The sequence below is a fragment of the Bos indicus genome, chromosome 2 (assembly GCF_029378745.1).
Source record: "Bos indicus isolate NIAB-ARS_2022 breed Sahiwal x Tharparkar chromosome 2, NIAB-ARS_B.indTharparkar_mat_pri_1.0, whole genome shotgun sequence".
Classification (NCBI taxonomy): Eukaryota; Metazoa; Chordata; class Mammalia; order Artiodactyla; family Bovidae; genus Bos; species Bos indicus.
Window position 1 is genome coordinate 64,711,826 of NC_091761.1, and position 12,283 is coordinate 64,724,108.

The 12,283-nt window shown below is 39.4% G+C and overlaps 1 protein-coding gene across 8 annotated transcripts in view; it reads left to right on the plus strand.

Moving 5' to 3' along the window:
- The window catches only part of NCKAP5 (NCK associated protein 5), a 1,211,030-nt gene that overhangs the window by 1,081,533 nt on the left and 117,214 nt on the right, over positions 1 to 12,283 (plus strand). For all 8 annotated transcript variants that reach the window (XM_070799923.1, XM_070799938.1, XM_070799949.1 and 5 more), the window contains one exon: positions 990 to 1,068. In XM_070799923.1, the coding sequence (XP_070656024.1) occupies positions 990 to 1,068 (79 nt within the window). The remainder of the gene's footprint in view (positions 1 to 989; positions 1,069 to 12,283) is intronic.

Consider the following 12,283-nt stretch of genomic DNA (forward strand, 5'->3'; position numbering starts at 1 on the left):
AAAATTTCACCAAATGAACACAAATCTGAAACCAGATTTGCTGTGTTTGAATCCGGGTTTCACCACCTGGACAACTGCTTATCTTTTCTGTTTCTTCAGGGCCCTTATCTCCAAAATGGAGCTAACAATAGCACTTAACCTCTTAGCATTGTGAGGGTTATGAGAGAATAGGTGTGGGGAACCTAAACAGCTCCTGATGCATAGTAGTTAAGCATTGGCTGTTTTTATTACTACTGCTACTAGACTGGGAAGTACGGGACATGAGTTGTAGTTCCAGTGTTGGCATTTATGGTATCTTTAAAGAAAGTTGCTGGATTTCAAAATTCTCATTTGTGAAATACTGTGATTTTATTAGATTCTTGCTCAAGTTCCATTTGATACTCCTCTGAATATCCCAGCTGAAATATAAGGAGGATGTTTTTGACCTGAAAAAAATCTAAATAAATTTGTCACCATCCTAGTTCACTGAGCACGCATCATAGTCACCTCACATTTCATTCTGGAAAGAGCAAAAACAAAATAACATTTTCTTAGAATTATATTCTAGGAAAAGGTCAAAAGATCTAAGTGTATTTCTTTGTTCTCATTAAAATAACTTGTGGGGTAGTCACTGTCCCTGAAAGAATTATGTTTCCTTAGACTTAATTTTTCCTAACAGCTCTGTGTTACTGACTTTATTAAGTATTAAAAAAAAAAGAAGAAGAACCTAAAGCTGTTATCTCGAAAATCTTTGCAGAATCAGATACCATGTAAGAGCTGGGGTTATATTTCTGAAAATATGCTCTTATAATTAAAACTTGTAATAAAGCCAAGCAGTAGAGTAGGGTAAATGAAGTAAAGAAAATATGTGTGTATATGTGAACATACACTCAGACACATACATACCCATACATACCCATGTTTGTTATAGAATGCACCAATATTCTGAGGATTACAAAATCAGTTTAATATAACACATAAGAACTCACAGTATTTCCTTGTTTCTGCAGGTAAGAGAGGCAAATGATCACCTGCAAGAGGATGAAGAAGATACAGTCGCAGATTCTGCATTTCAGAGCCATACCATAGGTAAAAATTCATGGCTCCATATGTCTTTAACTGACATTTTCTACATGCAACCTTATTTCAGACAGGGCATGTTCTTAAAGAACATGTCTTATGCCCACTTCTACCAGGATAGGATTTTAACTTCTGATACATGGTTATCTTTATCTTAAATATTGGAAACTACCATAAAATACATGGGTCAAAGCAGAACCTATGAAGGAAACATAGGTGTTTACAAAGGAATGCAATGCAAACTAAGGTGAGACCTTGTCAATATGCAATGAAAATGATACTGATATAAATAATTTCTGAGGATAAAATCAACTTTGAATTGATCCAGTTTCTATAACTGTCTCAGGAAGGACTACTATTGGCTTGAAACATGGAGCAGCAACTTGTTATATTGAACACTTTTTTTAATTGAATATGTTTTACCCAGAGAACTAAATAGATACTGTTTTTGTTGTTGTTTAGTCACTCAGTTATGTCTGACTCTTTGCAATCTCATGGACTGTAGCCCACCAGGCTCCTCTGTCCATGGGATTTTCCAGGCTAGAATACTAGACTGGGTTGCCATTTCTTTCTCCAGGGGATCTTCCTGACCCAGGGATCAAACCTGTGTCTCCTGTATTGGCAGGTGGATTCTTTACCACTGAACCACCTGGGAAGCCCCAGATTAAGTATTTACAGCTTGCCAAAATCTCCAACTCATTTTCTTTACATTTCTCTAAGAACCCTGATTATAGGTAGTCCTGTCTCAGAGATATATTTGGCTTGTCAGCTCTGTCCTAGAATTTTGCATGAGCCTACATTGAAGGGACTCAGGTTTCTAACACAAAGGAATTTTCCCAGCCTGTTTCCCTCAGCCAGGAGCTAACTGGTAATAGAGTAGCTGTCTATGACTGTGATCCTTGTCAGGAAATAGAAGACGTGATAACAGCTCTAGGCCACCTTGGACGTTTGCAAAATTAATTGTTCCTTGGGCTCTAGAAATAGCTGTGAATGTAAGCATGCTAATTATTTAGTTTTACACAAAACTTCAAAGCATGAAGAGTCATTTTTTCAAATCACATTTGGGTGTATAGACAGTACTGATTGCTGTACTCTGGGGTAGGACGGCCCCACAGATGTCGGTTTCTGTTATCAGTATTCACTACGCCTCTACCTGTTCTTTCCCTGACTACCTTTAGCTGCCAACTCTCAGCATCTCACCACGCCTGGCTCCATGTTGGTGTGTTTTGCAGCTGTTTTTCTAGCTTACCCAGCTCTCTTCTCCCAGCTACAACTTACAGTTTGTCTCAGAGAGTTATTGTACCCCCAAAGTTTAATAAGATTGGCACACTATTGTTATTCTTTTCTGGTGTAATTGGGAATATAAAAGTCTTAACAAACAACAAAATGAGTGGAATCTAAATATTTTTATTCCAGAAAGACATCCTGTAGTACAGTTGTCAATGTAAAATGCTTAAATTAGTATCAGTACTGATAGTTAGCTAATATGCAAGTTAAATATTATTCAGCAACCTTCAAAAATGGCACTGTGTAAAGCCCCACTGAGTCATCATTTTTCTATAATGAACCATTCTTGGGCTTTTACAGTAACATATATAAAGCTAGAGGCTGCATTTTGTTCAAGAGAGCTATAGTTATCTGGGTACTTTAGACTAGCAATCCTTTAGATCTATACTGTTTGACATGATAGCCAGTAGTCAAGTGTAGTTGAGACTCAACTTAAATTCATTAAAACTACATAAAATTAAAACTGAATTTTTCAGTTGCATTAGCCACTTTTCAAGTGTTCAATGGCCACATATTCTGTATGGCCTGTATGAACATGTCCATCATCACACAAAATTCTTCTGAAAAGTACTGGTTTAGAATACTCTCCTTGGAAGCAAATTTGAACTCTGTTCCTGATAGAGAACTGACTTGGTCTTCACATAATTGTAGACTCATCTCCTCAAACTAGCGGAGATTGATCTGAACAAGCTGCTATTGGCAGCAAGTAACAACAAAACTGACTAGCCATGACTTAAGTAATAAAGTCACTGAATCATCTTATGTAATTAAAAGTCTGAAGGAAGGCAAATGTAAAAGAGGAGCAGCAGCTCATCAGTGCTATCTAAAGCCCTGTTTGTTTGGGTTTTTTGGTCCACATCCTTGTCACTTCTGGTTGAAAATTGATTCCTACCACTCTAGGCATCCCAGCTATATTCAGGACACAAAGTGTAAGGAAAAGTAAAAACTTTTCAGAATCCTCCCCACTGTAGACTTAATATTACATGTCATCAATGAGAACCAGATCCTAAAGCCAATCCTAGGTGCACAGGAAGCTGGGAAAGTCAGTATGTTGCCTCCCAGCCCCTATTGCATGAGATAGCAGAGAGAAGAGGGGTGAAATGTTCTCTGAGTTCGACAATCAATAAGACAATCAATAATATTACCACAGGCCTTTTAAAAAGTTCATCCATTTCAAGACTGAGTGACAGTCTACAAATCAAGTGGTTATTTATTTTTATTGCACAAAAATGACTGAAAAAATATTTTAGCACCCGAAAATCCCCAAGTTCTTCATTTTGTCTAAGCTAAGTCTTATCACGTATCTTCCCAATATTTACAACCATCGTATATTTCCAATTTTCTCAGCAACTGAGCAAATCTAAATATGGTCTTAAAACCAAACAGCTGCTAATATCTTTGACAAAGAACAACAATCAGAAAATCTGTGAAACTGAATGTTTATATTTCTGTGGTTAAGGATAATCATGTCAGTTTAATCAAAATGGTATGAGTTGATTACAAAACAAGACATTGTTAACTTGCTGTATATTGAAATTCAAGATTCATGAATGAAGTAATACAACTAGATTTTTTCTTTAAAATTGCCCTAATAAATATCATACTTTCATGTTAATAAGCAACAAGCAAATGACCATACTAGCCTAATAGAAGTATTAACATGAATGATCACAAACACCAATTGTTCTTTCTTGCTGTTTAACGGATTCACCCAGTGTATTATGCTAATTATCTAATAAGATTAAGTGATCAGTAGGAATTCAAATAACATTACCTCATATTAAAAACATCAGCTAATGATAGCATCAAAAATAATCTCCTAAGAAGAGACAGAGGATTTGGAAATTCCTTTAAAGAGGAAGAGATGTCTTTTGAAGAATTTGAGGAAGAAGCGAAGCAGAATTAAATGATAACCAAGAAATCAAGGCTGCATGGTAAACTCTTGTGAAGTGAAAGATGTGTGGTATTTCCCCAAATCTAAAAGAGTTGTTATGGAGTGAAGTTTGCATGCTCAACACACAGTGAGGCCGACAAGGCGAAACATCCGAGTTTGGAGCAGAGAAAGGTTTATTCCAAGGCCCTGGGTTTCTTGTGCCTAATAAGACCCCAAACTCCTGGATGGGTTTCAGCAAAGCACTTTTAAAGGCCAAGAGAGGGAGAGGGAGGGCTGTGGTTAGTTGTTGCAGACTTCTTGGTCTTGGAATCAAGACCGAGACTGACTTTGTTCTTGCAGCTGTCCACATAGGTCAGATCACAGTATTCCTTTTAAACCTCCAATAAGACAAATATTATTCTCTGTTCTGCAACATTTTATCTCTGTATGATTGGACCCTAAAAGGTCAGAGTCGTGAGAATAGGCAATTCTATATATTTCAAGGTATAGGTAACTGTGCTTTTATAGAAGGTGCAGAGCCAGCATGACTAAGCTTGAGAAAAAGAACGGGCCTAATATGGAGTCAGATTTGTTCTTCCCTGTTACAGAGTTACAAAGAATAATTTGTCCAGTAGCACAGTGGGCAAATGTTCCAGTGCCTCATTGTGGAACACAATTTGTTTACTCTCCCTTATTGGCTACGTATACTCCTAGTCTCTTCTAAAGGACCCCTTCTGTCTCCCACTACCAGAGGAGAGTGTGACACGGGATGTGGTCTAGTTCTGAGTATCTTGAGGATCAAGTTTTCTTTGTTTAGCTCTGTGAAGTTGCCTTGGTGCTGTCCTCCCCAACTCAGTAACTGCCTCCAAGAGCTTTCCTATTGTCCTTCTTCATCACTCCCAAATAGTCTTACAGCAGCTAATATATTAGCAGGAGGATTATGGATGCTCAGTCAGCACCCACTTTGACTTACTTAACAGACCATGCTGCTGCTGCTGTCACTTCAGTCGTGTCCGACTCTGTGCGACCCCATAGACGGCAGCCCACCAGGCTCCCCCATCCCTGGGATTCTCCAGGCAAGAACACTGGAGTGGGTTGCCATTTCCTTCTCCAATGCATGAAAGTGAAAAGTGAAAGTGAAGCCGCTCAGTCATGTCCGACCCTCAGTGACCCCATGGACTGCAGCCTACCAGCCTCCTCCGTTCATGGGATTTTCCAGGCAAGAGTACTGGAGTGCATCACTTTATTTCCATTTCCCCAAGGTGTCTTGCTTTCTTATTCCTTGTTTCCATATAAACTTTAGGTGTCTAATCTGGTAAACTTACGCATGTCCGTAAGTTAGATTAAACAGCTATTTTTTTTTTTCAGATGATGTATTTGCATTATAACAGGGACTCAAGAAAAATTTTACCTCTAGTTAAGAGGAACTCTGGGGAAGTAACATTTCAGGCACACACTGATTTGAGCAAATTATAGGGTGAAGAAGAAAGGACAGGAATTAACCTGACTTCAGACAATGAAGAGTACAAGAAGCAGTGTAGCGAGGAAATGAGTTATTTTGCTGAATATAACCCTACTTTGCGTAATGGCCTGCCTGAAAGTGAAGAAATAAGACAAGGCCACGCTGAACCAAATAGAGAAGATTTGAATCTCCTGGTGCAATGGCCATTCTTACCTCTGTAGCACACAGAACTTGCTCTTGTAAGTTCTTACTGTCCAACCATAAAGTACCTAATCCATGGTAGTAATGTGTCTGGTCTGGAGTCTGGTAGAAATAGAAGGGATAAAAGAGTCAAATGATTTATAGTTATCATTGTTGAGGAATCTTTACACCAGATTGCAATGAAGGGCAGCAAATGCAGCATCTCTTTTATGCAGTAGAAAAGAGAAGACCTGACCTGTTGTTGATATATCTGTATCTGTGGTTCTTCAAGTGATAGGGAGGGTCTCACAGATTCTTGAATCAAGTACCTCAGTTACCTGGAGAACAAGAACACAAGCCTAGATATTTATCTCATCTGAATGGAAAGAACTCCAAAATCTGTTCAATACTTTATTGTATTAAAGTCCTAATGTGATTTGTTTAGGAGCTTCTCGGATGGAACAGCAGTAAAGAATCCTCCTGCTAATGCAGGAGACACAGACACAATTTCGATTCCTGGGTCGGGAAGACCCACTAGAGTAGGAAATGGCAACCCACTCCAGTATGCCTGCCTGGAAGATCCCATAGACAGAGGAGCCTGGCGGGCTGCAGTCCATGGGGTCCCAAAGAGTGGGACACGACTGTGCGACTGAGCACACACACACAGTATGGTCAATGGTGGTTGTCCATACATGGATTATACAGTTTCAGTTAGCTAGTTCACAGTTATTTTTCAATCCAAGACTGGATTTCCCTAATTGTTAGCACCAGTAGGATTAGGTTCATATGGGAGGGAAAGAAACTCAAATTACAGTAATTTATTCGAATAAGAACAGAAATTTCTTTCTGTCACACATGACAGGCCACAGGGAGGTGGGTCAGGCTGATGGCACAGTCTCAGCCTCCTCCTTTTTCATTTCTCTGCTTCATATGGTTTCCATTCCCAAGGCCACTTTCTGGCTCAAGAGGACTGTTAAAAAACCATCCTTTATGTCCACTTTCCAACCCACAGGAAGGAAGAGCGATGAGGAAGGATATGGTCCATCCCTTTAAGAATACTTCCCATTGCTTGACCCGTCCTTTGGGTAGCACTCCATTGGCTGGCACTTAGTCACACAGGAGAAGAAACATTAATCCAGGCAGGAGGACATAGGTCCAGAAAAACAAACTAAAAATAAATGGAGGTTCTCGTAACTCTGGAAGAAAAAGACAATGAATATTAGAGGACATGTAGCAATCTAACCTGCTGCTTGCCCCCTACCAAGGTTATCTTCTTGATAGTAACAAATAAATTTTCGCTGTCATTTAAGAAGACCATAGGAAAATAAATTTGAAGAGTTGTTGGGAAAGATGTAATTAATTTCAATGATTTATGCTAGTTTTGCATGATCTAAACTACCACTGGTCTCTATTTGTACACTTCACTTTGACTAACTTTTTGAGGAAATGTATTGAACTTTAATTAGTTTGCCACCACCATATTTATGACCATATCACTGGTTAGCCACAAAGTTTAGAGGTTCAAATAAATTTTCTATGGAGTACAGTGCAGCTAGAATTTTCCTTTCTCTAAAATTAAAACCAGCAGGGCACCAGGGCTTCCAGTACTGTAGCTGCCAATCAATTAAACTCCTTGATAATTATCTGTCTTATTTCAAGACTATTACTAATTTTCCCCACTGAGAAAATTTGAAAAAGTTTAGAAATTTAATGTAAAGGGAATGACTTTCATAGTACAAATTAAAATATCTCAGAAAGTTGATCAGATTTTCACAGCTTTTTGAGTGGAAGACCATTTGAGTCAAATGGCACATTTTGAATAGCATGCTGATATGTGTAGGCTTAACTGTAGAAAGAGTGAGCTGCTGATCATCAAAACAAACGTGAGGGGGAAGTATAAAGGTTCTCAATAGCAATTTTGATAGATAATGTTCTGTTGACTAGTAACAGATTGGTTCTGAACTGGAAACTGCATGGATAGTGGTGACTATGGATGAGGAATAGGGAGGAGTGATTTTACATAATTTAAATTGTTAATACTTCCCAGGATGTTAATATTTCTGCATTTCCAAATATTACAAATGGCATTTCAGAGATATTACAGAGTAATAGCTTGGCCGTGGAAGCTTCTATTGTGGCTGCACTGAGTTCGTCCATTTATATTGACAAGCAACAAACTTCCAAGGGAAAGCTTTGCATCTGGAAGCCTGAAATATAAATCCCACGTGTCATGAAGGTAGACTCATGGAAACAGAACCATGTGGTTCCTTCTGGTTAAAAATGACTGAAAATAGTAGTATCAAGTCCCATCCATTGAGTATCTCTTTTTTTTACCAAGCCCTATGCTTAGAACATTACCTGTAATCCTTGTTTCACTCTCTTGTGGCTAGTTCTCTGGTTTTGTCATCTATACACTTGCTCCTTGAGTGCTTCTCTCTAAATACCAGAGGTAATCATGAATGAGGCTTTGGTGGAGAGTTCTGTATTGGTGGTGGTGTTCAGTCACTCAGTCGTGGAGAACTCTGCAACCCCACGGAATGCAGCACACCATATTTCCCTGTCCTTCACCATCTCCCAGAGCTTGCTCAAACTCATATCCATCGAGCCTGTGAGGCCATCCACCATCTCATCCTCTGTCATCCCCATCTCCTCCTGCCTTCAATCTTTCTAAACATCCAGGTCTTTTCTCATGAATCAGCTCTTTGCATCAGGTGGCCAAAGTACTGGAGCTTCAGCTTCAGCATCAGTCCTTCCAAAGAATATTCAGGACTGATTTCCTATAGGATTGGCTGGTTTGACCTCCGTATAGTCCAAGGGACTCTCAAGAGTTTTCTCCAACACCACAGTTCAAAAGCATCAATTCTTCAGCACTCAGCCTTCTTTGTGGTCCAACTATCACATCCACACACGACTACTGAAAAAAACCATAGCTTTGCCTATATGGACCTTTGTTGGTAAAGTAATGTCTCTGCTTTTAATATGCTGTCTAGGTTGGTCATAACTTTTCTTCCAAGGAGCAAGCGTCTTTTAATGTCATGGCTGCAGTTACCATCTGCAGGGATTTTGGAGCCCAAGAAAATAAAGTCTCTCACTATTTCCATTGTTTCCCCATGTATTTCCCATGAAGTGATGGGAATGGATGCCATAATCTTTGTTTTTTTAATGTTAGTTTTAAGCCAGCTTTTTCACTCTCCTCTTTCACTTTCATCAAGAGTCTCTTTAGTTCCTCTTCACTTTCTTCCATAAGTGTGGTGTCATCTGCATATCTGAGGTTGTTGATATTTCTCTTGGCAATCTTGATTCCAGCTTGTGCTTCCTCCAGCCCAGCATTTCGCATGATGTACTCTGCATACAAGTTAAATAAACAGGGTGACAATATGCAGCCTTGACGTACTCCTTTCCCAAATTGGAACCAGTCTAGTGTTCCATGTCCAGTTCTAACCGTTGCTTCTTCACCCGCATACAGGTTTCTCAGGAGGCAGGTAAGGTGATCTGGTATTCCCATCTCTTTAATAATTCTCCACAGTTTGTTGTGATCCACACAGTCAAAGGCTTTAGCATAGTCAAAGAAGCAGAAGTAGATGTTTTTCTGGAATTCTCTAGCTTTTTCTATGATCCAAAGAATGTTGGCAATTTGATCTCTGGTTCTTCTGCCTTTTCTAAATCCAGCTTAAACATCTGAAGGTTCTCAGTTCATGTACTGTTGAAGCCTCCTTAGGAGAATCTTGAGCATTATTTTGCTAGTGTGTAAGATGAGTGCAATTGTGCAGTAGTTTGAACATTCTTTGGCATTGCCTTTCTTTGGGATTGGAATGAAAACTGACCTTTCCAGTCCTGTTGCCACTGCTTAGTTTTTCAAATTTGCTGTCATATTGAGTGCAGCAATTCCACAGCATCATCTTTTAGGATTTGAAATAGCTCAGCTGGAATTCCAGCACCTCCAGTAGGTTTGTTCACAGTGATGCTTCCAAAGGCCCATGTGACTTCACGCTCCAGGATGTCTGGCTCTAGGTGAGTGATCACACTAACGTGGTTATCTGGGTCATGAAGATCTTTTTTGTATAGTCCTTCTGTGTATTATTGCTACCTCTTCTTAATATCTTCTGCTTCTGTTAGGTCCATGCCATGTCTGTCCTTTATTGTGCCCATCTTTGCATGAAATGTTCCCTTGGTATCTCTAATTTTCTTGAAGAGATCTCTAGTCTTCCCATTCTATTGTTTTCCTCTATTTCTTCACATTTTTCACTTTGGAAGGCTGTCTTAGCTCTCTTTGCTATTCTTTGGAACTCTGCATTCAAATGGATATATCTTTCCTTTTCTCCTTTGCCTTTAGCTTCTCTTCTTTTCTCAGCTATTTGTAAGGCCTCCTCAGAAAACCATTTTTCCTTTTTCATTTCTTTTTCTTGGGGATGGTTTTGATCATTTCTCCTGTACAATGTTATGAACCTCTTTCCATAGTTCTTCAGGCACTCTATCAGATCTAATCCTTTGAACATATTTGTCATTTCCACTGTATAATCATAAGGGATATAATTTAGGTCATACCTTAATGGCCTAATGGTTTTCCCTACCTTCTTCAATTCAAGTCTGAGTTTGGCAGTAAGGAGTTCATGATCTGAGCCACAGTCAGCTCCTGGTCTTGTTTTTGCTGACTGTATAGAGCTTCTCCATTTTCAGCTGCAAAGAATATAGTCAATCTGGTTTCAGTAATGACCATCTGGTGATGTTCATGTGTATTCTCTTGTGTTGTTGGAAGAGGGTGTTTGCTATGATCAGTGTGTTCTCTTGGCAAAACTCTATTAGCCTTTGCCCTGCTTCATTTTGTACTCCAAGATCAAACTTGCCTTTTACTCCAGATATATCTTGACTTCCTACTTTTTCATTCCAGTCCCCTATGATGAAAAAGACATCTTTTTTTGGTATTAATTCTAGAAGATAGGTCTTCGTAGAACCATTCAACTTCGGCTTCTTCAGCAATAGAGGTTGGGGCATACACTTGGATTACTATGATATTGAATGGTTTCCCTTGGAAATGAACAGCGATCATTCTGTCATCTCATTTTTGAGATTGCATCCAAGTACTGCATTTTGGACTCTTTTGTTGACTATGAGGGCTACTCCATTTCTTCTAAGGGGTTCTTTCCCACAGTGGTAGATATAATGGTCATCTGAATTAAATTCACCCATTCCAATCCATTTTAGTTCACTGATTCCTAAAATGTTGATGTTCACTCTTGCCATCTCCTGTTTGAACACTTCCAATTGACCTTGATTCATGGACCTAACATTCCAGGTTCCTATGTAATATTGTTCTTTACAGCATCAGACTTTACTTTCACCACCAGACACATGCACAACTGTGCATTGTTTCCACTTTGGCCCAGCCTCTTCATTCCTTCTGGAGCTGTTTCTCCACTCTTCTCCAGGGACATATTGGGCACCTACCAACCTAGGGAGTTCATCTTTCAGTGCCAGATTTTTTTGCCTTTTCATACTGTTCAGGGGGTTCTCAAGGCAAGAATACTGAATTTGTGAGCATGTTGGTAGGCTATATCAGTCACTCAGTAGTGTTCAATTCTTTGCAACCCAATAGACTGTAGCCCACCAGGCTTCTCTGTCCATGAAATTTTCCTGCCAAGAATCCTGGAGTGGGTTGCCATTTCCTCCTCCAGGGGATCTTCCTGGCCCAGGAATAAAACCCTTGTCTCCTGCATTGGCAGGCATATTTACCATTGAACCATCTGGAAAGCCAGTTTGTCAGCATACCAGATCATAGTTTATGACTCCCCCTCTTATGTTTCTTTTTTTTTTTTTCCACTAGAGAGAGAGAGAGAGCTGTAGACTTTGAGTTGAAAGTGTGATTTTTTTACTGCTATAAAATATTTCTTCTATAGATTGCACCAGTGAGCTGAGTTCTGTGTAGTTCAACAAGCCTGTATTGAGCATCTTCTTCCAGCCATGTCCTATGTTAGAGGTTGGAGATACGGAGGTGAATGAGACATAGAACACACTCTATGAACTCCAGTCAAGTAAGGAAACAGAGAAGCAAACAAATAATTCTGATACAGTATGGTCACAAATAAGATGAAAGCATGCTCTTCATACATATGCATTTAGTGCATTGGGCAGCATGTCAAGACCCTCTTTGGTGAAGCCAGGCATTCTGGTGTCCATCTGTAAGGAAAAGATAAGAGTGAGGGTAAGATACTGAATTTTAAGAGCATTTGCCATTTATACCAGTGGTTCCCAAACTCAAATCACAAGGTCTAGGGAGGAGAGCCAGTCATTAGTATGTACATCCCCAGGTGATGCCAGTGTGTGCAGCAAAGTTTGGGAACCACTTTCCTAAGGAGTAGGATTTCATCAGCAAAGGGGAGAGAGATATTCTTAAACTCGAGGTAAACAGCATATTCAAAGACCTG